Source organism: Juglans microcarpa x Juglans regia, chromosome 5D (assembly GCF_004785595.1).
Source record: "Juglans microcarpa x Juglans regia isolate MS1-56 chromosome 5D, Jm3101_v1.0, whole genome shotgun sequence".
In the NCBI taxonomy this organism is placed as follows: domain Eukaryota; kingdom Viridiplantae; phylum Streptophyta; class Magnoliopsida; order Fagales; family Juglandaceae; genus Juglans; species Juglans microcarpa x Juglans regia.
Window position 1 is genome coordinate 14442771 of NC_054602.1, and position 27515 is coordinate 14470285.

General features: G+C 35.2%; 3 protein-coding genes and 3 long non-coding RNA genes across 13 annotated transcripts; 3 read left to right on the forward strand and 3 right to left on the reverse strand.

Annotated features, from left to right (window-relative positions):
• Positions 1 to 1458: 1458 nt before the first annotated feature.
• Positions 1459 to 8786, reverse strand: LOC121266413. The gene is made up of 2 exons (XR_005940800.1): positions 8748 to 8786; positions 1459 to 1769 (listed from the first exon to the last, which is right to left on the reverse strand). It is a non-coding gene; the product is annotated as an uncharacterized LOC121266413 (long non-coding RNA).
• Positions 3375 to 5311, forward strand: LOC121266410. The gene is made up of 3 exons (XM_041170226.1): positions 3375 to 3578; positions 4604 to 4842; positions 4961 to 5311. The coding sequence occupies exons 1-3, from the start codon at positions 3383 to 3385 to the stop codon at positions 5186 to 5188; spliced, it is 663 nt and encodes a 220-aa protein (XP_041026160.1). The 5' UTR covers positions 3375 to 3382; the 3' UTR covers positions 5189 to 5311.
• On the reverse strand, positions 3467 to 4671 carry LOC121266412. Its single transcript, XR_005940799.1, has 3 exons — positions 4542 to 4671; positions 3871 to 3874; positions 3467 to 3536 (listed from the first exon to the last, which is right to left on the reverse strand). It is a non-coding gene; the product is annotated as an uncharacterized LOC121266412 (long non-coding RNA).
• LOC121266411 lies at positions 5523 to 7905 on the forward strand. Its single transcript, XR_005940798.1, has 2 exons — positions 5523 to 6242; positions 7607 to 7905. It is a non-coding gene; the product is annotated as an uncharacterized LOC121266411 (long non-coding RNA).
• A 6990-nt stretch (positions 8787 to 15776) lies between the features above and the next one.
• Positions 15777 to 21996, forward strand: LOC121266514 (haloacid dehalogenase-like hydrolase domain-containing protein 3). Of its 4 annotated transcripts, none has more exons than XM_041170362.1 (4): positions 15777 to 16028; positions 20058 to 20341; positions 20620 to 20826; positions 21611 to 21996. In XM_041170362.1, exons 2-4 carry the CDS (start codon positions 20084 to 20086, stop codon positions 21905 to 21907), a joined length of 762 nt encoding a protein of 253 aa, XP_041026296.1. In that variant the 5' UTR covers positions 15777 to 16028; positions 20058 to 20083; the 3' UTR covers positions 21908 to 21996. The 4 variants fall into 4 exon arrangements, with proteins under 4 accessions (XP_041026296.1, XP_041026293.1, XP_041026297.1 ...); XM_041170359.1 differs by having other exon boundaries at positions 15778 to 16028; positions 20002 to 20341; XM_041170363.1 differs by having other exon boundaries at positions 15778 to 16028; positions 20142 to 20341.
• A 952-nt stretch (positions 21997 to 22948) lies between these two features.
• On the reverse strand, positions 22949 to 25806 carry LOC121266071 (pentatricopeptide repeat-containing protein At1g09220, mitochondrial). 5 transcript variants are annotated; one of them, XM_041169789.1, is made up of 3 exons: positions 24088 to 25806; positions 23956 to 24004; positions 22949 to 23871 (listed from the first exon to the last, which is right to left on the reverse strand). In XM_041169789.1, exon 1 carries the CDS (start codon positions 25689 to 25691, stop codon positions 24195 to 24197), a length of 1497 nt encoding a protein of 498 aa, XP_041025723.1. In that variant the 5' UTR covers positions 25692 to 25806; the 3' UTR covers positions 22949 to 23871; positions 23956 to 24004; positions 24088 to 24194. The 5 variants fall into 5 exon arrangements, with proteins under 5 accessions (XP_041025723.1, XP_041025721.1, XP_041025724.1 ...); XM_041169787.1 differs by having other exon boundaries at positions 22949 to 23058; positions 23139 to 23871; positions 23956 to 25806; XM_041169790.1 differs by lacking the exon at positions 23956 to 24004.
• Positions 25807 to 27515: the final 1709 nt, after the last annotated feature.

Sequence of the window (27515 nt, forward strand, 5' to 3'; positions counted from 1 at the left end):
AAGTGGATTTTATAAAAAAAAAAAAAAAAATTGATAGCTAGCTTAGCCCTTTTGGAAATGAACACTGCAACCTTAATGACAATTCTATTGCTTGCATATGTATTCGTATTATGAAGTGCAAGGGATGCCTTTTCCATTTGCCTCATTATTTAGTGGAAAAAGTATTTACAATGCTTTTTTCACTTGCATTGCGTTGTAATATATTAGTATCTAAATCAGAAAGTATTTTTGTTTTTTAGTTTTCAAATAGGTCTGTTGGTGGAGATTGTATGTGCATAGCTAAGGTTTGTGATAAAGAAATGAGCTGTTTATGTCAAAACATATATGATTTCTACTCCATTTATTATATTTAGTCGATTATTTATTTCTACTCCATTTATTATATTTAGCTGATTATTTATTTCTACTCCATATTATTTATTTGCTCACACATTGCATCTTTCTTCTTCCACAGTGCTACCGAGTTCATGGCTTAGTCTAAGCTTAAACTGAGCGACCAGATAATTGAATAAGACATTTCAATTGTAAATTTGTAATGGAAGAGTTTGAATATCTGGATGTTGATCAGTCTGGAACTTTTTCTATGTCTGATATAACACATGCTCAATCATCTACTTTGTTCAGGTGACCATACCGTGGAAACAAATGTTGTTGTTTTGTATACGTGTATGAAGTACTTCTTGTAAAATCAACTTTTCTGCATAGATATGTACTTGATCTTGGGATTCTTGGAAATTAAATATCAGTCCTAATACTAATAGATGGTGATATTACGAATCTTAGTGTAAAATATATCATCATGCAAAAATTGGGAAGGTATGGAAATTGTATGCATATGGACCACTATCCTCTATATTGCCCACTTCAACTTGCTATGTTTTTTGGGAAATAATAATTAGTAAAAGTTGAGGCTGGCAACCTCCATATTACTTCCAACATATTGAGATTTCTTGATGAACATTACCATTTGTGATGTGGTGATACCCACTTTCATTCATCTATATATGCTAATTTAACATTTATCATCACCATTCTACACTATCAACTTTTAAGTCTTTTATGTACATTTATAGGACCTATTTATTACGTGAAGAATTGCCTTTTGGAAACTCCTCTTCTCAATTCGATTTGATTTGATTTTATAAAATCATTCTAATGCTACATCAATATTATATAAACACTGTTATATGTGCTTTTCATATAAACAATGGGTAATATTATTTTATAAACAATATAAAAAATCTTATTTTATAAAATTAAATAAATAGAGTTTGAGTGCTACTTTACAAAAATAAAATCCATAACATATAGGTTTACAAAAAAAATATCGGGTTCAACCCGTAACCAATGGGTATGTATGTTTTTTTATTAGTTTCTATACAAAGGTGGCATGCAGGGGTCAGATAGAATAGCAATTATTCTAGCCATTATAACTGTAAATCGATAAGAGATAAAACATTATCCAAAAGTAGCAAATTTTAATAATCATGCCAAAATTAAATAGTAAGGAAAGAAGTAATCAACGCAAAAATCTAGCCCAAATCAGGTTCAAAATCATTATCCAGAATTACCATAAAAGGAAAAAAAAAAAAAAAAGAACTAAAAATGGCAATCCGTAAGGGAAAACAACATTTCTTTGTCTCGGGAAAACGTGTGCGCCGAGTCAGATCACAGTTTCCTGCCATCTTTGCACTGAATTGCCAACTCAAGGTATCCCAACGCCCTCAATGTGCCACAGGAAAGTTTAGTATCATCTGACTCGGATCCTCCTACATCATATACATAGACGTTAAATATTCCATTTTATTATGAATAGGTATGAGAATCTATGAAAAGGTATGGAAAAAATAGCATTCGAAATTGGCTTGGGAGCTTCAGCCATTGAATAACATATATAGTGAAATATAAAAATTATCTTGATATTTGTCTAAATGTAAATTTATATTTTATATTTTTAAATTATAGGAATTAAACACTGGAGAATCTAACGTCCATACATGTATTTATATATATATATATATATATCTAATTTAATGATCAACTTTGTATCCAAATGGTATATGATTGAAGGGCCTGATTTCAATATAATCTAGTTTTTTACATTAATGTAAATAACGGGTTGTTAATTATTTTTTATTTTCATTTTTTTGAGGCAAGGGTTGTTAATTGTTAGAGAAGGAAAAATGGTTGATGTACCATGTGTACATGGGTCCCACCGTCAGACCGAAATAGTGAAATATCTTTTTGTGATGCGAAGTTGGTAATACGCGGGATCATCAAATATCTAGAAGCCAAAATTGGAGGGAAATTAGCCTAACTTTTAAAAGTCTATACCAGATGCAAGTCACTTCATGACTTTCAACCCACTACACGAAAGCAGCGCAGTACACAGAAAGTTGAGAGTTGTTTACTTTAAGGGAAATCTGGTTAGACATGGGTGGCAAAGACAGAGATGAATGTGGAGGCCATTGGAGACGTTGATGATATTCAGATTGACCTTTAAGCACTAAGAGAGCCCTGTATGTATTTTCCTACCATCTTTTATTCATCCATCTCCACTACTTATTATAATAAGTAGCTTCTTGTGTATGCCACTACTTATTAGTTTCATAAAAATGGGTTTCCTGAGTTTATTTCCCCACATTATTGGAGTGAAGTTAAACTAAATTGAGCTTATGGATTTTCTCAGTTGAGGTGAAATCAGATTTTCGTTAACAAATTGGGGATTAATAATTTGCAAACTAAACTTATAATCTGGTGAAGAGGCCAGTTTAGAGATTTTTGCAAATCATGAACTTATTTCACCTCAGTAATAGAGTTAAACTGGGGTTTAATAAACTAAGCTTATGTCATTTTGTTGAAGGTAAGGAAAATGTAAGGAGATAGACGTGGAATTGTAAGGAAAATCCATAAACCCATGCAGCTTAGTCAACTGCATGAAATGATACTGAGTACATTTGTCAACTTGTCTACAACCATAAACCAAACATGAATGGATTTGCAGAAGCTTTTTTCGTTGCCTTTCAGATTTCATGAAAAAGTTTTCTTTATGGGTCTACCAGCATGCCTTAATCTTATTATTCCTAAAATTGTTTTATTTATGCATCATCCAGCTTTATCACAGAGAAAGAAAGAAAGAAGACTTTTTGGATGGCCTTGCTTGTGTGGATAATGTAGTTAGTAAAATAGTTATAGTTTAATGTGCTAATGAAGTAAGGGCCTGTAGAAATGTTGCATTTTCACGATGATCACCCTATTCTTTATTGGGTTTCACATGACCGAAGCTTTTACAATACAATTGCATATAGAATCGATTTCCAATCAATTGTAACTTCAATTTACCATGAGAGGAACAAAAAGAGGACTTGGTGGACATGCCCGAATGACAGAAACTCGCATACGTGCAAGTGAATGGAGCAGATGGAGTAGTCCAACACCTCAGTCGCAACCTGGTAGGTGGACACGAATGGTTGAACAAAACTCATCATCGGACGACTCAACACAGCCCCCAGAGATGGTTTTGGGTATTGAGTTTCCTGAAATTAGCAATGGTTCAAATACAAGGCCTGAGAACAATGGTAATAAGTATTGTTTTGGTGAAAATTGCCAAGAATTTATTATTCATTGCTCTTAGATTTTTCTACAATATTTATTATTTTATGAGGTGGTTGGACAATGTACAATGTTGGTATGCATGCTGCAAGAATTATTGTTAATTTTATTCAACATACAATGTTCCCTACAAGTTTCTCTTTAGGTTGAGTCTTAAATTGGTTTGAATTTCGAAATTCATTCCCCACTCATTGAATGAGGTGAAATTGCTTCTAGTATTATGAAATAGAATTCTTGCATCTGTTATGTTCACACAACCTTGCTATTTTTTCTTTCTTTCAGATGCTTGCCAATTTTGTGGTTTAGTTTGTCGTAAAATCCTATATGATTTTTTTGCTATTGACTTGTGTAGGTAGTGATTTAGTTAGGAGGGGGTAGAGTGGTTCTACTCTTCAGTTCCGGAGATTTCTCTCTTAGCTATATCTCTAATATGCTTACTGTTTTTTAGCCATATCTAGCCACGTATGCAAGGTTTTGGAGAACAATTAGAAATGCTGGAAACTTAGTATGTGGGTTTTCTTTAAAAGAACTAGTAAAATTGGAAGTGTACATGGCATGAAAGAAAAAGTGAAGCAACTCTGATGGGGCTAGTAATTTGGTGGTAGTGCCTACAAAGCACAAAGAGATGACAAAAATATCTTTACTTATTTTTTTTCCCTGTAAGAGGTTTTTTTTCCTAGTTTAATCATTCATGTAGTGTCTTATAAATCATAATGGGAAGATTTAAATATCTTTACACTCTTTAGTTGTATGTTTGTGCAAATCCATACTTAATTTGGAAAAACAATTACCATCATGTAAATTTAAGCATTTTATCAATAAAGGTTAAATGAGTTTGCAAACAATAGACTAAAGCCAGTGATAATTATGTGATTAGACATTTGAGTAACATGGTATTAGTGAAGATGGTCATGTACATTTTTTTGGACCCAGTAATTGGTTTTCTGATTATTTTTGTTCTTAGTCATTGAAATTAACATGTCAATGGCAGGGAAACTACCAATGCGGAGGTGTCGTGGACCAGCTGGGTGCATTGAGTTTATGAAGCTTCGTAAGCATGGTCTCATTCCTTTGAAGAGTAATGATGATGAGAGGGCACCATCATGTGAGAATGTCGTGTTCTATACAACAAGGGTGACATGGATTATCAAGCATCATGCAACCATGACTCAAAATACTTGGGATGCTGTAGATACACAAGAAAAAGAGGAGTTGATCAATCGTGTCCAGGTATTGTGTTGCTTGCATTAAACTAGAAAAATAGATTAAATTCCAGTTATATTTTAAAAGATGTTATGTCTATGGTATTTATGTCTACGGACTGATGTCTTTTGATTTGATGTTGCAGGCTGATTTCATTCTAGATTGGAGCAAAAGGAATCATCGCGAGATGGTCAAGAAGAACCTCAGGAAGAAGTTCAATGACTTTCACTACCAGCTTCATAAAATATACTTGGGTTGTGCAACACACGATGAGGCATTAGTAAAATCAACCTCGTTGGTGGAACTAGACGTATGGAAAAAGTTATGTGGGAGATGGGGTAACGACAAATTCAAGGTAACAAGTGACGTATAAACAGTTTGAAAATATAAGATAGTTTTACATTTGATGCAATTTATTGGAAAGAGATATGTGTTGAGTATTGTTAACATTGCCATTATAAATATTGCAGAAAATATCCAATTAAAATAAGGCCAATGGGAAAAGGCAACGTGTGAACCACACAGCAGACAGAAAGTCATTTGTGAGGTTAATACAATATATGGTAAGATTGTTGTGATTTTCAATATTTAAGCTCATTGGTTGGTGCTAGTGTGTAAACAAAAGAATGTCCTTATTATTCATGTATGTAATTGAAGGGTCTAAGCTCATCAAACTTGGTAAACTTCTATAAAAAAAAACTAGATGGTCAAAGAAGAAAGGGGCATTTGTCACTCCCATGACAGAAACACTCTATGTGCGTGCTCTCTAACTTACCAACTTTGCACTATGTTGTTCCATTCATAGATAACTAAATAAAGAGTTTAGTTATTTCCCCAAATAGTATAAATGATATAAAATATATTTTGGCATCAAAATACAATGATTGAGAAGTTAGATGAGATGGAGCTTGAGGAGCGCACAGATGAGGCTGCAATAATTATATTCAGAGATGTGCTAGGACGCAAATCTGGTTATGCAAGAGGACTTGGTGGTTTAGTTATACCCGAGCCTAGACCGTCATCTATGTCGGCACAAGTTGAGCACCTAACCCAAGAAAATGAGAAACATAAAAATGAGGCAATGATGTACAAGACCGAATTGGATGACCTGAAAAGGGAAGTACGACAATTATTGGTTTGGCAACAATTGTATAACCAGAGGATGAACCTACCTGACAGTGATTTTGAAAGAGTGTCTAATAGACACTCTAGAAAATATTTAGTTGGATGGGCTTTTAAACTGGGATTTTTTGATATTTTTCTAACTTTTGCTGGCAAGCACATATTTTATTTATTAGTTGTCTAGAAAATGGTGCAGGATTTTGACGTTAGTTGTACTTGCTGTATGTTGCTTGGTGGAATTATAAAAAGTCCTGGGCTACAATATTTTGGTGGGATTACTTTGTTAAAGGTTATGAGAAAACTTTGTAAGTATGCTTTAAAACCCCTTCCAACTGCATGTATTGTCTTTAATGGCTAAGAGAGTTGCTCATGCATATTCTATAAGATCAGTTATGATGTTAGTGATATTAAAACCTTGCAACTTGAGAGATGTATACTAGGTACAAAGAAATGTTTGGTAATTTTTTCTGTAATAGACTATAGGTAGAGATTTATGTTGAATATACATGTAAAGTTTAAGATATTTAATCATCTGTTGTCATTTGAATAACTCGGCTATTATTGGAATTCAACAAGTTTTGCATTATATTGGGAGATTTGTATAATCAGGTCTAACAATGTTTCTTCACAAGAACAGGTCATTGGGTCACTCTTTGAGAATATTTAGGTAAACTTAAAAAATAAAACTGTCTATTAAATGGGATTTATGGTTGGGTCAACAAGAATTTGTTTTAATTGAAGTGAGGTTTGGCTTGTCGTTATTGGGATCTTTTAAACAATGTTGCATATAGTTTTTTAACCAATTGATGTTTTTTTTTTTGTATATCATATGGAAATTAGTCCTTGCGTGCATACATAATTAATTATCTGGCTTCAAGAAACTAATTGGGTAGCACTAGTTTCAGTATTTGGTGGTGTGGAAGAAACAAAAATGGCATGAAGATATTGTTTGCTGGAATTTTGGGCTTAGGTGGTAATTTCCACCATTCATTCCCCTGTTTTTGGAAAGGCTATATACTTGCATATCATATAGCCTCAAATGTAGTGCTTGAAAATGTAGTGCATATCATTTACTTGGATATCATATCATAGGAAAGATACTTGGACAGGTCATCCATTTTGTGCTTAGGTGTGTGCTATATGATATGTAGTTTTAATATCATATATATATATATATATATATATATATATATAGGGCTGAAAATTTTATCCACCCCACATATGGTTGAGTTGTAACCATTGTTAAACCTAATACATGTGAGTTTGGTTTAGGGTTGATATGTTCTCCTCCTGGAGCTCATGCCTCAAAACTGTTATGTTTATACATTGATAAACACTGAAGGGTCTTTATTCTTGAGCCTAGAGCACTGAACTAGAAAAATTCATGCCACTGCCTGATGCATCTTCTATTTTCCTATGAAATATGGATGATATAACAGATTTTAATGAATTATTGGAGGCTTTTGCTTAGTTAAGTTTGTATATACAATGAGTGGCATAAGTTTAGTTTGTACATGCAATGACTGACATGAATTATTGTCTACTTTAGTTTGTACATGTAATGACTAGCATAAGTTTAGTCTTTGGTTGATTCTTTGTAATTTGCATGTAGACATCAATAATTACTTCAAACACATCAATAATTGTTTGAAGCATGTGTATTTTTCAGGTAGACATAAGCTCTCATATGTTGATATCAGCCAAGTGGAATTTTTTGATACACCAATGAGCCTGTTGGATGCTAAATATATGGATTCACTCCCAGGTTTAAATTAATCTATAGGGTTTAAATTAATGTATAGCCATGTTGACAACAATTCCAATGAGACGCACATATTCTTCATGTGTTTAGTGGCAGTAGATGTTTTCAGGAATTTAAGCAATTGCATGACAATTAGAAGAAACCTGCTATAATGTATGATGTGAAAGTAAATGAAATGTTCACATTCAAGGTTATTTATATGAAAATTGGATGGCAATGTACATGTAAATTATTGGTAAAATATATGATGTTTGAATTATATTAAATCTAAAACAAAAGTCCTCAAATACAAGTTTGGCAGAGTACATAAATGAGAGGAATCTCAAATATAATTTGCTATTGGTAAAGCTTAAATTATTCCTTGGTTATGTACGTTACTACTCTTTAGAGTTCTTTCTTCTTGATCTTCTTTATTTTTTCTGAGTTAGTGTGGTGTAATTCAACTTAATCTAATTAGATCCTGTTACCACCAAGATGTTAAGAAATTAATAAACACTACAAAGTATTGCAAAATTAATATTGTAATGGTCCTTTCTGTATCTATGTTTCTTTAATTCCATTATTTATATAAAAAATCATCGATATGCATGGAATGATCAAAACCTCATCTTAAATTTCTAAATAGACTTGAAGTACTGCTATATGCTAACAATAAGCTATTTCCTAGCTCTTATTATATATAATATTGCTCCAAGCTTGTAATTTATTTTTGGCAAATTCATGAGTCACATAGAGTACGTACTGAGCTATTGGATTAAATTAAATTAGATGCATCTACATCTATCTAATTTCTTGATCATGAGCATATTAATATTTTTGAAATGATCATCTGCTTGTCAGCATGATCATGATCTTTAAATTAAAGAAGAAGAATTTTTTATGATTGGTCATTAATTCATGAAACATATACTGGGGCAAAGAATCAATATTTTAAACATTTAGTTTATGATTGGAGGAGAATCAATATGCATGCCAAGATGATATATAGGGGAATTGAGATAAAGGATGTTTTTCTTCAGAGTACATATTGAATGATTTGCAAATGTACCTGGGTTCAAAACATGAGCTTTAAATAGCGTTGCTACATCAGTGAATCCAAAAACCTATAAATTTGCTCTCAACTATTGTTTGAAGCCAGCGTTTAGAAAATCCATAGATTTAATTTTGCGAGTGGGTTCTTATAATTTATTCACCGCATATCCTAACCATGCAGCTGTAAATTTTAGCAAGCGGTGATATTTGGCATTTCCTACACCATACATGCTCACCGCATGTAAAACCCATCTGAGATTGCGGCGTGGTAATCAAATTCATTGCATATAGAATCAAAACAATTTTTCGGGGATTTAGCTCTTTTACTGTATGTAAAACCCATCTGAGATTGCGACGTGGTAATCGAATTCACTGCATGTAAAATCAAAACAAATTGCGGGGATTTCGCTCTTTCACCGTATGTAAAATCTCAGAAATTGCGGCATCTACAAATTCATCGCAAATGGGAACAAAGCTTCTCACTGCCAGCCCCAAAATCGTCGAATTTTAGATTTTACAGCCTCGCAAAATCGACGTAAATGACCCCAAATTTGTGACGCCTCCTCACCGTAATTGCCCTTCTCCCAAATTGGCAAGGCGATTTTGCTGCGAGTTAGGTGCAGCAATTGCGGCCACCCATGATTTATCACCGAAACTCCACTGAACAGACGTTTTACTTTCGACAGATTAGCGAATAGTGATTCTCGCAGTTTCTAGAAATTTGTTGCGAGAAAATAGGGGAAATGTGGAGATCTCGCTCCACGCGAGAAGGAAAAATTCCTGTAGTGTATAATAAAACAAAAAATAATTTAGAAAATAAGGACAACATGAATAGACATGCATTGGCATCTTAAAGCTAAGAGTTTATTCACCATGTAAAAAAGGATTGAGCACCAAGCCATCTCAAAATGGCATGCATAAATTTTTCAAGATTATAGTCTTTAAGACTAACAATTTACTTACACTTCAAAAGAGTGATTAAACAAAAAGATGATTAATGCAGAAACTATATGACTATAACCATCACCCGACTACTCCCATCTTATTGCTGTGAACCACAGTTTCATATTTCATAAAGCAAAGAATTAAGTGGATTTATTATGGCATAAGACGCACAACAATACTAGGAAAACTTGAAATAGGAAAGACTTCATCCAGAATCCAAAAACGAGGGAAAAACAAATGCAATTGAGAGGTAGGCAAACAAATTGATCAATTCCATTCTTTGCTACTTCCTTTCTCAGAGTTTCAGTCTCCTTTTATTACCGAATATACTTCCTTATAGCATACGCACTTTCCTTATTTAGATTAATTTGCAGTACATAATTTTTTTCCTTGATTCCCTCCTCTATAATTTCCTTAGTCAACTGATTAATTTGCTCCCTCTTGTACTATATACTGTACACCTTTTTGTGAATATGAATATGAGGAATTTTTCCAACTATCTCCATGTTTACTCTTTTCATGGCATCAGAGCCCTAATCGATACTTCTTTACATTTAATCCTTTTCTCTAAGGAAAATCATACCAGCTCTGCGTCTTCTCATGCAGAAGGTCTAGATCCTTCATCCCCTTATTTTCTCCATTCCTCTTATCACCTAGGTGCAATTCTTGTTTCCACTCCACTCACAAAAGACAATTCTCCTACTTGGCAAAGAGCCATGAAAATGGCCCTCAACTCCAAAATCAAATTTGGCTTCATTGATGGAACCCTCGACACACCCACTGATCCAAAAGAATTTTCATCATGGCCACATTGCAGTGATATGGTCCTTTCCTGGATCCTCAACTCCATTGAAAAATCATTGGCTTCTAGCGTGATTTACTGCAATAGCCCCGAGAAGTCTGGGTTGATCTTGAAAATCGTTTTGCACAGAGCCACAACCCATGATTATTCAAGTTGAAACATGATATTAGTACTTTACATCAAGGTACCATGTCCATTGTTGCATATTACAACACCATCAAACGTTATTGGGATGAATTGAGCACCTTGACAAACCATTCTGATTGCTCTTGCAGTGACCTCAAAACATTACGACACTTCAACAAACAGAGCAAGTCTTTCAATTTTTAATGGGACTCAACGACTCTTATTCATCAATCTGGAGTCAAATTCTTGCCGCGGACCCCTTCCAAACGTCAACAAGGTCTATTCTATTCTTAGTCAAGAAGAGCGAGAACGTCTTTTACATCTTCCATGTCAACCAGCTGAATCTGTTGTCATGGCAGCCAATCGGTCTAATCTTTTTCATTCCTCTACTAGTGGTTCTAATTCAAAAGGGGCATGGTCGTGGTCGACCAAAGTGTGAGCATTGTGGTAATTTTGGGCATTGGAAAGATTCTTATTATAAGCTCATTGGCTATCCTCCAAACTAGGATCACTCTCGTGGGAACCAACGGTCTGGGAATAATAAATCTGTCGCTCCTCCTCTTGCAAATATTGTTGCCACCAGCCCTAATCCCTCCACACCTATAGAAAGTTCTATTCCAAGTTTGAATGCTATCCAATACCGCCAATTGATGGATCTCTTATCTTCCCCTCCTCCACTTCAGCCAACTTTGCTAGTAATTTTTCTTCTTCCTCTTGCAAATCTATTTCCTTTTCACATAGCCAAGGCTGGGTTACTGATAGTGGGGCCAATGAACATATGGTGTTGGATTCCTCTTTGTTTCACACTACTCACCTTGTTGATCATGCTAACCCTATCCAATTACCCACAGGTGAGGTCGCTCCCATTATGCACTTAGGTCACATTCAGCTCTCTGACACGTTATCTTTAGATAATGTCCATTATGTTCATGCATTTAAATTTAATCTTATTTCCATCAATAAACTCACCACCTCCTTAAATTGTGTTGCTATCTATTTTTCAACATTTTGTGTTTTTCAGGACCTACACACAGGAAGTTGATTGGAATGGGTAAGAATGACCGAATGTATATATATATATATATATTTAAGAGAAATTCTACTCTAAGGCCGGTCTACTCTCCAACATCACACACTAATGATGTGTCAAATTGGGTTTATTTTGAAAATGGTCTAGAGCTCTAATTTTGCCTTTCGGTTTCGAGAATTGTATTCCTTCCTTTTTTTCTCTCCCCCTCCCTCCTTCTTTGCTCTTCCCATTCCCTTTCATAACCTTCTTCTCCCCCTCTCTCTGTGAATCTCTCTCCCCCTGCCTGGATAATACAACCAACATCCAGTTCAGATGCAAGAAATCACACACACAAACTTGAGTTGGTTTAGAAAACGGGAATATAATTACCAAAGCTCAATAAAGTCCTCCAAATTTGAGGTTTCTCATTTTAATTTTGAGGTTTTGCATTTTTCTATTTTGATTTTGTTTGTTTAGAGGCAAAGTTTTCTATTTTTGTTACTCTTAACGTTTAGGTTTCTCATCTTTTTATTTCTCCCTTAATAATTTTTACAGACAAATAAACAATTGTTGACTTTTTTTTTCCCTATAAGACAAAACTACTTTCTAAAGCCCACTGCAGGTTTCCATGAAGGGTGTTTCAATAAACGAGCAAAGAATATTATATAGCTTTCCACCCATAAATCAGGTTTATGCCGAAAGTTCTAATTTTTTGATATGCTGAAAGCTCCCCAAGGCCGACTTTCATCCCTTCCCAGGTATGTCGAAATGCCGAAAGTTCTAACCCAGCAATGTCGAAATGCTGAAATGCTGAAAGGTAAGCTGTCGCAATAACCCAGATATTCTCTGTTATTCCTACCTAAATTTATTCTCTATTATTCGTCCTCTCCCAGATTTCTAACCCGAAAGTTCTGTGTTTTACTACACTTTTTTAGAGAGAGAGATTGGCATAGAGAGATAGGACTGAAAAGAGAGGACCTTTAGAGAAGAGTTTCACAATAACCTGCCAAATCCGCTGTTCTTTGGTCAATCAAAGGCGGACGTACTGCAACACGGCTGAGGGAGAACGTGGAAGGAGAAGGAAAAATTCAAATGGAACTGACAGCGAGAAAGTGGAAAATGTGGGGAGTCTAATGAGTTGTTTTGAAAAAAATAAAATATAAGAAAACCATGTTAGCAGGTGTGTGGTGTTGGAAAACTTTAGTGGCCTTAGAGTAGAATTTCTCTATTTTTAAATATTTTTTTTATATATAATATGTATTTTATATAGCAGTTGTATAAGTTAATTATGTAATTTTTATCTAAGGGATCACCATTGAGCATATATAATGAAAATATTTAATACTTATTAACAATATATAAAATTTTTAAAAGATCATTTAATTTTAATTTTACTAATTTAATTAAACTTTTGTTTTAAATTTTCTGTCAAAAAAAGAAAAAAAGAGGAAAAAATGTTCATGGATCGAATCAGACCAAACAGACCGACTAAGCCGATAGCTAACAGTTTGATCCGACAAAAATGATGGACCAAAATTTTCGATCCATGACCCCCCGAACTGGACCAATTACACCCCTAGGTTGAAGACCTTGATTATCATGACACTTTTGCTCCAGTAGCAAAACTAGTCACTGGCCATTGTGTTTTTGCCATTGCTGAATTTGCTAGCTCGTCATTGGCCATTACATCACCGGGATATCCCAAGAAGGGGAAGACACGAGTTTGTCGTTTGAACAAGTCCCTTTACGGCCTTAAGCTAGCCTATCAGAGTTGTTTCTCCAAATTTCATTCATTGTTGTTTTGGTTGGTTTTACTCAATCTCATGATGACCACTCCTTACTCACATGCTCTCAGGGTACATCTTTTACTATCACCCTTGTATATGTAGATGACATTCTTCTTACAAGGGATGACCCTCTAGCCATCACCAAATTCAAAAGCTTCTTATCTTAAAAATTTCGTGTTAGAAATCTTGGGACCTTAAAGTATTTTTTGGGCTGATAAGTTGCTTGTTCTCCAAAAGGCATCTTTCTTAATCAACGAAGATATACTCTTGACATTTTGAATGACAATGGTCATCTTGGCTCCTGTCCTGCTGCCTTTCCTATGGAGTAACATCTCAAACTCACTGATCAAGATGGGGACCTACTCTCCGATCCTAGCTCCTATCGTCACCTAGTCGGTCATTTGATCTACCACACCATCACCAGGCCAGATATTGTTTATGTTGTCAACACTCTTAGCAAGTTCATGAACCAACTGCTCAAGCCACACTATGATGCTGCAATTCATGTCCTCTGCTATCTCAAATCATCCCTTGGCACTGGCATTTTTGTTTCATCCACATGTGATTTTCATATTTATGCTTACACTGATTTCGACTAGGCTAGCTATCCCACGACTCGCCGATCTACCATAGGCTATTTCATTCAACTTGGTACCAGTCCCATCTCTTGGAAGACGAATGAACAAGTTATTGTTTCTCGCTCATCTGTTGAAACTAAATATAGAGCCATGGTTGCTACAACTTGTGAACTTGTTTGGTTGAAAACTCTCCTTACTAATCTTCAAGTCACTCGTCCTCAACCAATGCACCTCTACTGTGACAATTAAGTTGCCCTTCACATTGTCGAAAATCTCGTATTTCATGAACGCACTAAGGATATTGATATTGATTACCACATTGTTAGAGAAAAATTGTGTGCTAAGCTCATCTCCACAACTCATGATATTTCCATTACTTCTCAACTCGTTGATACCTTCACCAAGGCCCTGAGTCGTGAGCAATTCTTACATCTGATTAACAAGTTGGGCATTTGGAACCTTCATGCTCCAACTTGAGGGAGAGTATTACCGAATATATTTCCTTGTAGCAGACACACTTTCCTTATCTAGATTAATTTACAGTACATAATTATTTTCCTTGATTCCCTCCTCTATAATTTCCTTAGTTAGCTGCTTAATTTGCTCCGTCTTGTGCTATATACTGTGAACATTTATGTGAATACGAATATGAGGAATTTTTCAAGCAATCTCCATATTTACTTGTAACAACTCTTGAGGAATATTTGGGACCACAAGCCCTGGAAACAAATACAAAAATGAATTTAATAAAATTAGAAAACAATCAAGAATTCACAAAGGAAACAAGAGAAGGGCGAGAGGTAAATAAGCCTATGCTTTTTACAAGAAATGAATATCAACATGCACAAGAATTGTTTAACAAAAGTGATGCAACCTCTTTTGCAAATATTTGAGGATACTTTAAATTGCAAATTAGAATGCTTTCAGAAAGAATTTCATACGGATTTCACCCATGAATTTCATCCGAGAACACGAAACCGAAGAGAAAGAGAGGGAGAGAGAATGAAACCTATGAGTAGTGCCAAGAAAAAGGAGCTGGTGACAGAGAAGATGGTGATGGGGCTTCGGTTTGAGAAGGGGCTTTTTTCGGAGCTTGAAATTGCAAACAACAAAGGAGGAGCGAGCGACAGGGAGGAGTCTGCAACGGAAGAGGCGTTGGAGAGAAAAAATGAGAAGAAGGTTGCCGTGTGGGAAAGAAGAAGAAGAAGGTGCATGAAAGAAATTGGCTAAACGAAGCAAGGTTGAGCAAATGATATAAAATTTTATAACTTGGGCCTCATTTTTTTTTCAGAACTCTTCTTAACTCATCTCATCTCATCATTACAACTTTTTTAAATTTTCACACAAAATAAAATAAACAATTCAACTTTTTTAAATTTTAAAACAAAAATAATATTAAAATAATATTTTATTTAATTTTTAACTTTAATCTTAACTCATCTTATCTCATCTGTAAAAATAAACGAGACTTTACTACAATAGCAAGTCATATTTGTAAATTGAGATATCTTTACTGGAGCTCATGGACTGGATGGCCTTAAGTTGACTAATCTAATGCAGTCTAATTTACATGCGCATTAACTAAATAAAGAGTTCAACTTGCATTTGGTCAAGCCAAGAGGCAAGTGCTCTAACAACTGTTGATTATAGTAAGAGTCGTATTGTTAAGAAGTTTCATATTCTGCATACTATTTGAAAATATATAATTTTATTTTTTTATCTTTTTATTTATATTCACGTATTTTTAAATGGTATACCTTATATTTAGAATTTTTTTCTTATAGTAAAGCCAGAAAAGAGGACAACACATCAGTTTAAGCCCCCAACAACTGCCGTTTCCATACGTGGCAATCAAGGAAATCAATTTTATGCTTCGTCTCGATGCAGAGACGTTTTTGGTCCCTCTCCTCCCTCTGAAACTCTCTCTCTCTCTCTCATTTAAAAATAAACCTTTAACTTTCGGGTCTGAGCGTGCGGGCAGCTGAAGCTAACCTCCAAGACGTGCCATTTCTCTGAAGTAACTCAACTTCTCGTACATCGCAGCTTCTGGGTATGTTTTAAAAATCTTAATGAATATGATTTTTTGTTTGGCTTCTGAAAGTTGTATTTGTATATGTCGATTAGTTTAAGTCAGCACAACTACCATCCGATCTTACAGCCCCGTTTCTCTATCTCTCTCTCTCTCTCTGCTCGTATCTGTTGATGATGTTTTGTTCGTTTTTGTGGTCTGTTATGCCGTAAAGTTACATTTTTTTCAGTTGTACTGTTGATGATAAGCATGGCTAGAAATGAACTGTGGTCTGTACATTGTTTACCGAGTTCTGACTTTTCTTTCTTCATTTTTTTTTTAGTTCGATTGAACTCTTGATGTGTTTGCTGATTTGGGTTTTCATGAACGTTGGAAATGATGGCCCTGTTTAGATTATGTGAGATTTGATTTTCTCTTAGCGATTTCAATGTTGGATGTGTGTTATTTGGTGCTCAGCAGATTTGGGTAATGACCACTTGGGTGAAAAAAATTTGCTAGGTCTTGGTACTGATGCGAGTGAAACTGATCCTAAAATATCATTTACAATTGCTTAGTATTATCCTAAAATATCCTATAAACTTGTGACAGGTTGGTATTCAAAAGTTTAGTTGAAGATTTGTAGTTTCTTCGTGGTATATTATTTTGTACATAAGTTCGTGTGTTTCTCTTTGTGTATATTGATATTGTCACGGACTTTTGATTAGCTAAAATATTGAAAACTTCTGAGCATTTTCGAGTTGGAAGCTCCCTACTCCTTTACTGAAACACTTAAAAAAACTTGAGCAAAAACAGAAAATAATTTTGGTGAAAGCCTAGAGTGACTCAGTTTGGATTGAGAAACACTCTCAACCCGTCTCATCTTATCTCATCTCATCGTTATAACTTTCACGAATTTCCACATAAAATACAATAAACAATTCAACTTTTTCAAATCCCAAAACAATAATAATATTAAAAAATAATATTCTAACAATATTTTATTCAACTTTCATCTCAACTCACTGTTTGGTAATTAAAAGAAGAAATCAGTATGTTTTTTTTCCTAAATGAGAATTCATACAAGTTCTGGCTCTTTTTCTGCTCTATGCACATATATGTGATGTAATGTAAGCCTGAAGATGGTGGGTGATTTTTGTTTGTTATTAAAGCTGCTTTGTTGGATTTGAAAATTAAGGCCAATAATATATTCACTTAAAACCAAGTCCACCCTGAAAATCTATGGTAGCGGATAATGGTCTTTCAATATTAAAACAACACATGACAACTAATAAGAGTTTTGGTTTAAAAAAGTGACATAGTGAGAAACTCATATAATCTGTGATTTGGGATAAGAGGATTGACATCCCTATGCTCAATTCTAAACTTTCTAGTAGACAGATAGTAACTTTATTTTGCCTTAAAACCCATTGAAAGCTGAGTTCACCAACAGTCTTTGCCAATTTTCCTAGATGGGATATCTGTTTGTTAAGCCATAAAAAATATGCTATAGCTTTGTAGAGCTTGTATGACACGTGCTAGAAAATTTTGAAGCCCAATGTATTTCACTTTTGAGTTTATCTCATTTTATTGGTGTTTTACACTTGCAATGAGAATGGCATTAGTTATGGCATAATTGAGGGGGAAATTATGGTATGACTTAGTTTCTTACTTGGTATTCTATAAAAGGATTGGCAAGGCATGAAGTTTCAGGAGGTAGATGAGAGTTTGATATATTATTGCTGAATTTCTCTCTGTTTCTTATGGTATTTATGTGCCCAAACAATGCTCATTATATTGTCATTTTAGAGGCTTCCCTTCAGAGTTGGTGATTGTAGATCTATGCATCTGCGAACTTGTTTACAAGATTTCTGTTTTGAATGGGACGTGGCAACTCTCCAAAGTAAAGATTGGGGGAACGGTTTTGTGAACATATCTAAATCTGTTGTTGATAGTCTTTCTATCTTCCCTGGTCGGGTCCTAGTAATACAGATTACATAGTCTTTGTAGATTATAGAACCCCTTAGTTTTTAACATTTCTGATTCCATTTGCCTTTCGATTTCACCATTTGGTTAGCTTAGAAATTAAAGATTCATCAATAATTAGGACAAGGAGACAAATGTTGAAATGCATATGCATCTCATTCTTAGTTGGAATGGACTGATGTTATATTCTTATTAAATGGTGCATGGAGACAAACGAGAACAGCTTGTGTGGAGTTGTATTCCTGTTGGATTCTGGTACTAGGACTGCTTTATATGACCAGGTCTTTAGTCTAAAGAGATTTGGACATGATGTTAAATAATTTCATCTATCATGACCCACAATATAACTTTATTATTTTTCCTTCATAAGAGGAAAAACGAATAAGAAGAAAGAAAAGGAAACCCATTATGCTTTAAATTGATGGATTGTAAGAAATCAGAGGGCCATGATTGATAAATGTGCAGACTCAATTCATCTTTTGAAACCTAGGCGGTGAAGAAACTAACAATTGAAGCTTAGTTACATAGTGCTGATACCTAAAGCAGTGAACCAGAGAATAAACAAACAGGAATCGTACCAATCCGACTGATCATACAATGCAGAAATTAGCCCTGAGTTAAAGATTGGGAACTGAATTGGCAGGTTCGTGAACTGATTGAGGAAAAGAAAGAGATTGACCACCTCATTGATATACATCCTGTTAGGACTAATGTTGAGGAACTGAAAATCTGTTTCCAACCCTTGAGGCCAATGATTTTAGAGAAATGATTTTAAGTAAAAGATTAGACTATATATCTGACAATAAGTGTGATACCTGGGATTGAGTATGGAAGTTGGTGAATAGAATCCCACAGTGCTTCTAGCTAGTTGGAGAGGTTTCCTAGGGAATTCACAAGTCACAACAATCTGAAAAATGGTCCCTATATGCATGTGTTGGTGTACATGGCGGGAATGAAATGATAGAAGCTTTGAAAACAGCGAGAAGACAATGGAGGAGCTGAAAGTCTTTTTCTTTGAAACATTGTTTTCATGGGTGGGGCCATTGTTTGTAATGGACTAAAGTGTCCATGATTTTTTACTATCGTTTGTAAACTCTAGTTAGGTATTTCTCATGTATACTCCCTGTATATTTGGGTTTTACCTACTTTTATGAATAAAATACTTTGATTACCAATAAAAAAAAAAAAAAAAAAAAAAAAAAAAAAAACCAAATCCCACAGTGCCTGCAAGGGAGAAGTTCTTGCACTTTATAATGATTCTAAGGGGCTCCAATTATAACCTTGTCTAGTTTTTTCAAGTGTAGGCCCAAATGTGGTTCAGACTGTCCTTGGATCATTAAAAATGTATCAAACACAATCCCAACCAGAAGTGTGGAATTTTAGTTATGCAACCTACAACGGAATGGCCTAAGGAGGAGATAAGATAAAAAGGGGGAGTTATATCTCGAAGTGAATATAAGCTGGTGGTTTAGGATCCAACATTGCCTGTGAGGGAGAAGTTCTTATGGTATATAATGTTTCCAAGGGGCTCCAATTGTAATCTTAACTGGTCCATAGAGTATAAGCCTATATGTGGCTTGAGCATATCTTGAGCCGTTATAGTAAGTTAATTTGGAGAAGGTTAGAACTGAAAAATCTAAAGAAACCATCTTAGTGCCGATATTTAGCACATAAGTAGTAGGAAATTAGTCCAGACTATCTTTTACTCCATTTATATGTTTTCATTTCGAGTCATTGAGCTACTTAGTCAGAAGAACTTTCATTGTACTTTGATCATTACTAAATGAACTAAGTAACAAAAGTTAAAATTTGGAAAAGAAAATGCATGCTTACCCAGATCCTATGTTTTCTTGGAGAGGCCTTGGTCTCAAACTCGGTCACTGATACAGAACAATTTTAATCAAGTAAAGAAAAAAAATGTTTAGTATTTACACTGAGTTGGATTTCTTTTCCAATGCTACTACCTAAAAAAAAAAAAGAACTGATTAAATTCTGTGCATGCTGGATTGTGGAAATGGCTGGAGTTGCTCAGCCTTTGAACTGTTTGCAACAAGTGCTACTCTGAAAACCCATTAAACGTCAATCCAGGAATCTGCTTTGTGGCTGCTGCTATAATGTCAATATTGCCAAAATTACGGTGTATCACCGTGGATGTTACTGGTACTTTGATAGCTTACAAAGGGGAACTTGGTGACTACTATTGCATGGCAGCCAAATCTGTTGGGCTGCCATGCCCTGACTACAAACGTGTGCATGAGGGCTTCAAACTTGCCTATAAAGACATGGCCAAAAAGCATCCTTGTTTTGGGTATGCCACGAAAATGCCCAACATAGTGTGGTGGAGGACGTGTGTGAGAGACTCCTTTGTCAGGGTAAGGAAATCTGATGAGGCAGTGCCTTATCATGCATTGCTTATATTGCTGACTATCTTTTTGCTAATCATTTCATATTACATCATGGTATGGTGGTATATGCATTATGCTCCAAAAAAGTAAGTGTACAAAATGAATCCTTCTTAACCTGATGTAGGGGGAGGGAAGATGATGAGACTGAGTAAAACTGTGCTTTTTGGCTCACAATTTTACATAAATATGCAATTCTATAATTTTCTCGTTAGGAAGTTATAATGGAAGTTTTGTTTTTCCTACAGGCTGGATATGACTATGACGAGGATACATTTGAGAAGGTGTTCAGACGCATATATGCATCTTTTGGTTCATCTGCTCCTTATACTCTCTTTCCAGACTCCCAACCATTTCTAAGATGGGTGCGTGAGCAGGGGATTAAAGTTGGGATTGTTAGTAATTCAGATTATCGGTATCGAGATGTGATTCTTCCAGCCATGAATATCAACCAGGTAAAGAAATCATTCTGTTTTGGATTCTGGTTCCAAAATTCTTATTTAGTATATCTTAAAATTGAAGTGTCAGAGACATTGGATGTAGCATCGGTATGCAAATCTACCAACTGGTAATATTTCAAACTGTCACTGATACCGACACAGCTGATCATTATCAAACCACAATTGTGGACACTTTCATTTATTATGGTGGAATTGCTGGCTTGTTGTAGTTTTAATACACTAATTTTGTCCCGTATCAACGATGTTGCACCGTTTATCTTTGTTCACATGATCAACATAAGATTATTTGGGGTGGGAGTCGAAATGTTCTGAATGTTTTTACAAATTTTAAACCAAAAGCTTCCTTTTCCAAAAGCCTCAGATTTCTTCTCTACTCTCTACTCGAAATGCCAGACAGTTCTCTAAATTTGAACTTCTAAAACTTGTGAGTTGGGAGATAGTGCAGACCATTAAGCTTCCATAGTCAATAAATTGGGTGACGATGACGTGGCTTTATAGGAGCACGTTTTGATACTTAAAAAATTATATATTACAGTCGATATCAATGCACATCACTTCAAGCTTTCTTAGAAATTTTAGTGAAGAGTGGTAATTTTTTGGCTGTTGCTTCATTGTTATCTTCCGTACATGCATCTATATGCAGACAAGTGTAACATCACTATATATCTCTGTTCTTTCATATATTGACCAAGTTATTTGATGTTGAATTCATGTCTGCATGGGACTTTGGATGTTAGACTAGAAATGCTGATCTTGTCAAGTCTAATGTGTTATTCAGGGATCTGAATGGGACTTTGGAGTGTTTTCTGGTCTCGAAGGTGTAGAGAAACCTGACCCAAGGATTTACGAAATTGTGCTGAAGAGAGCTGGAAATATTGCACCGGAAGAAGTTCTGCATATTGGGGACAGCATGCGCAAAGACTATGTGCCAGCAAAGACTCTGGGGATGCATGCATTACTATTGGATAGATTCAAGACGCCTGATGCTGAGGATTGGAGAAAATCTGGTGCCATTGTGCTTCCTGAATTAATGGCAACAAAAGATTGGCTTACTTCAGGAAAGTCAACCTGCTGAGTGGCTTTCTTCTTTCTCCTTCATGAGTTACGTGGATGATTCTTCCCCATTCATGTCGTTAAGACTCCAATGACTTATATTAACCAGCTCGTTTGGGAGAAATTACCACTAGCTGCGATTTTAATGAGCTTTAAAAATAAAAATAGAAACCCAGCACTTACTACATTTTTCTTGATTTTTAACTGGATTTAAAGCACCATCATCAAGAATAAGCCGATGCCAATATTTGAAAAAGAAAAACCTCGAGGCAATATCTCCTAATATGACTAAATTTTGTCAGAGAAAATATATGCATCAAGGAAAAAATTAAAGATAAACTTATACAAACCCATGCAGAAAATATTACAAGATATGTTTACTTTGTAATTTCAAATCTGTTTTTGCTAGTAACAACCAACTTTAGTCAAGGAAATTCTCAGTCTAGATCATATTTATCTATTTTACCATGTTTCCATTTATCTATAAGCAAAAAAGACTCTTGGAAATACACACAGATCAAACAACCTATATTATACATGCCATATCGCAAAATTGAACTATAACAAGTAAATATTAAAAGGATTAACCTTATTTTGAAAGTAATTTCATTACCGTTGAATATGAAATGAACTAAGATCCAACCCATTATTAGGAATAAAATGAAGAGACAAAGTCAAGAGGTTGGCTGACATGCAAAAAAGTGAAAATGACTAAGTAGGGCTCGCCTATTTTAAACAAGGAATAAAACCACTACAAACATAAAGGGAAAATACTATGCCCACAGAACATGCCTACCGAAATTCTTTACCAATTTTTTTTTAATTTTTTCTTTTTACTTAATGATTAAGCAAGTATTTTTAAATGAATATTTTATTTTTTTTAAATATTTAAATAGTTTAAAAAAATATTGAAAGAAAAGATATAAAAAAAAAATTAAAAAAAAATTTGTAGTGTTCGGTAAGGGATTTTTGTAAAAATCTTATGTGGACGTAACATCGTTCTAAAATGAAAGGCACTTCTATACTCTCTCTCTCTCTCTCTCTCTCTCTAGATACCTGAGCACCATATCAACGTCCAAGTACTATTATGGGCCATTCGACTATGTTGTCCATCGGAATATTGCATCAACAGTTGAAATCGAGTTACTGCTCTCCAAAAAACGATTGCATGACCTAACAAAGGCTAGTTCCACACAAAGGAGGCACTACACTCAACAAAGGATTACTGCTGAAAAGAAGGGATAGTAGAGTACTAGATCAAAAGGAAGCCCACTAAATTGAGCCACTGAATTATTCAGCTAACTCCAGTCACAGAATAATCTTGCAGCCTGTCCATATTCCAACCAAAGATGTCATATCAGCAACTTTAAGATCCCTCTGCTGGATTAACTCTGCCTTTTCCTTTTCAGCTAAAATTCTCTTTTCTAAACCAAACCTCAAACCTGAAAAGGTCTTGCCCATCTTTTATGAGTAAGTTTCTTATTATCTAATATCACATCATGAGATGATAAAAGAATGATAAGAATTAAGATGATGAATATATTTTTTCATCTTTTATAACCCACGTACAGCGTTGAATAACTTCCTGGATCAAAGGCAAGATTGATTTTCCAAAATACTGGAATCCCACCATGATGGCAAGAGTAAAAAAGGATGGGGCACTGTCAAGTTCCTTCCTGACAGCAGAAAGTGGGATTTTTAGGTTGTGATTTGAAGATATAAAATGGGAATTGGTATTGGTTACTAGGACTAGATTGCTAGTGTTGTAGCACATGTAATCATTTTGGACAAAGTTCTTCTGGTCTTGCTGCTTTAGCTATGGATCATCCTTGAACTTGTTCTCACCATAGCCAGACAAAATAAAAGCGATCCATGAAAGTAGAAGTGAAGAAAAATCAAATAGATTCCCTCTGAAAGAGTTCATCCTCAGCAAGTCCAGGAGTGAGGCCCTTTTGGTTCCTGTTTCTTGCAGAAATCCAATTCATCCTGCAAATAAAATCATAACAACACTCTTTTTATGCAGATTCCCAAAATTAACCCAATCAAAAAGAGAAGGTTAAGAGAAGAGACCCCATGAGAGGCAGTCTACAACGACACAAAAGCACTCTGGATGAGATATCTGTCATGGCATCAAGCAATTTCCTTATCACCCCAGCATTTGGATATAGGAGAATCTGTCTAGACGTGATCATCCATCTTTACCTTCAGTTAGACCAAATAGTGGCTGGGAATATTGAAGAAATTCCTCTTATCCATCAATTTTCTCAGCTTCTCAGCATCTCCAAACATCCCCACATCTTCACCTTCAGTCAGACCAAACTGTGGCCTGGAACTTTGAAGATATTTCTCTTATCCATCAATTTTCTCAGCCTCTCAGCATCTCCAAACATCCCCACACCTGCAAAGATGTTGGACATGAGCACATAATCCCCTCCATATTCTCTTTCCATCTCCAATATCTTGCTGGTGACTCTCTCACCCATCTCAACGTTATTGTGAAAGCTACAAGCACCCAATAGTGTCCTCCAAATCACCACATTAAGAATCTCGACAGGTATCCCCAATGCCATCTTCTCCGCTTCTTCTAACCTCCCTGCTCTCCCCAACATATCTATTAAACACCCATAGTGCTTGATATCTGGCACAATTTGATAACTATTTAGCATTTTGTTCAGAAATTTTAGCCCCTCCTCGACCAGTCCGCCATGACTACAGGCATTTAAAAGACTCAAGAAAGTTACCCGATTCGGCTTCATTCCAACTTCCTCCATCTTTTCGAAACGCTCCATAGCTTCTTTTCCCATGCCGTGCATTGCAAAACTAGATATTATGGATGTCCAAGACACCAGATTTTTTCTCTGGGCAGACGTATCCTCGAACAATCTTGATGCACTCTTTATGCATCCACATTTTGCATATGAGTCTATGAGAGAATTTGTAATGCGTATGTTAGATATATTAAATCCTCTTTTCTCCCCATAAGTGTGAACCGATTGGCAGATTTTAAGGGCCCCCACAATTGATATAGCCGGAAAAATGGCAAGGAGAGAGATTTCACTGGGTTTTATACCTTCATAAATAGCCATTCTTCGAAATAAAGACAAAGCTTCATCGGGCCGATTCATGCGTGTGTACCCATCAATGATAGCTGTCCATGACACAACAGTCCGAGTAGGCATCTGATCGAAGAGAGAATGAGAAAGTTGGAGATGACCCCATTTCGCCAAACCGGAGATCATGACATTCCAGGTTACCGTGTTCCTCTTAGGCATTTCGTCAAACACATGCATGGCTTCAACTAAAGACCCACAAACTGCATATGCATATACCAAAGCAGTTTGGACATAAACTTGGGACTGAAAACCAACTTTGACGACGAGAGCATGGAGTTGAAGTCCTGAGAAGATAGAGTGTAAGTTAGCACAGGTATGGAGTAGGAAAGTGTAGGTGAAACTGTCAAAGGAAAGATAGTTGAGGTTTTTGTAAAGCAGGAGAGCTTCTAGAGGGAATTGGCCGAGGGAATAGCAGCGGAGCAGAGTGTTAACAAGGAGAAGGATATAGGATGTGGACTGCTGGCTGTGTAGAAAGCCAGAGGTAATGAAGTGAGAGTGGACTTGTTGGGTGGCTTGGCGGCTCGATGAGTGTTTTTGTAACAGAGAGACCAACTGCTTTAGTAGTTGCTGTTGCAGTTGCTGTGGTGTATTAGGCCGGAGATGGGTGGCATGGTGTAAGGAAGAGGAGTAAGAACAGGACAGCCCTTTGGCTATCAAGTGAAGATGCGGCACTCTCCTCCTCGACCTCAGCATACTGCTTTCAGTTGTAGCAAAATTTTTATACCATGCGAGATCATTTCTCTCATTGTTGATACAAAAGAGATATATGCACCGTTTAATGCGCCTTGCATGGCAGTTGCTTCATTGTATGCCTTGTAACAATCCGTCCCTGAGGGTCCGGAGAGTTAACTCATGTCACCTAAAAATCATTTTTCATCCACATAGTACATACTCTAATTTTTCTCTATCATATGTAATACCCATTAATTCACATCAAATACTCTAGTATAATTATTCTAAGACAATATAAAGTCTCAATATAAACATCAACCTCCCAACAAATCATATCATCAGAGCACAACTAGCTTACTGAATAAAAATTCTCAATACTCATATAAATCTTCTATGCTTAAACCATCATTCTTAATTCCTCTCACCCATGCTCCATATTCTTGATTCTCAACTGGAACATTCAAATTATCTGAAAAATATTGTAGAGATAAGGGATGAGATATCAACAACTCAGTAAGCAAAGATAATATACCAGTATGTAAACATGAGTCTTTTTCAGAAAATTCAGTATGCAGAACCAAAATATTTCATTTTTATATGCAGATATCATAAACGTGTTATCAGAAAAATCAGAGTGACTTTTCAGACGTTTCATACTCAAAAATTAATTGTTTATATTTAAAGACACTTTTCGTATTCAAAGACCATTTTCATATTCAAAGACCATTTTCATATTCAAAAACCAACTGTTCATATTTAACTATCCGTTTCATATTAAAAAAACGTTTTGGCATAACATAAGTGAACATTTTCATCTTATCATATCATATCATATCGTATCATATACCATGTTTAACCCCCGTGGTAGGGTTGTGCTATCCCCGGTGGCCAAACCAGACAGTATCATGTTGTGAAACTTCCCATTTTTCAATCTCGGAGCCCCAAGTGTGCACACAGGAAAGAACACTTGGTTTCCAAAGTGGGTGCACTCATGTTATATCATATTTTGTTGGTATCAACCATATCACGTGAACCATATCATCATATCAAAACCATATTCAGAATCAGATTCAAAACAGATAAGTATGCCGAAGGTTTATCTTATCTATATCATATCAAAACACGTGCGAAACATATTCATATCATTTCAATTTGATCAAAAACAGATCCAAATCATTTCTTACCACATGCATAAAAATCTCTATGATATCATATTCGCTCTTTTGCATATCTCAGAAACTTGTCAAATATTGCTCATGTCTACACATTTAATGTCAAAAATAATTCTTTTCTCTTTCATACGTATCTCATGAGTGAATGCAAAACATATACTGAGGTTGTTTTTCACTTTTTCTTTTTAAAACAACAGGCACATTTTTATAAACCAACCCCAGTTCATTTCTTTTTATGCAAATCTAGCATAAGAACCCCGCTTACCTGGACGTTTTAGCTTTTTCAGAAATTTTCTCAACAATGCCGAACAAAATTAGTCGTCACCTATAAGATAATCACATAGATTTCCATAATTTCCCAATCAATCTCGTATTTCGATATTCAGGCCTAAACTTCTAAAATAACCTATTTGAAATTCCTCAAAACCCAAAATTTTCATTATTCTTTAAATACCAACATCATTGTCTAAATTCATCAATATCTAACTTAGTAACTCCAACTAAAGCATTAAATTCTAACCTATTTACGATTGAGATCTTACGATAATTTATAATACTAAATACACAACTATGTCGAAATCATTATGAGTAGAAACTCCTACTTTTGTTTAAAAATATGAGAATCACATGCAGTCCATGTTTTTAATTTGCAAGAATATAAAATTAGTTGATG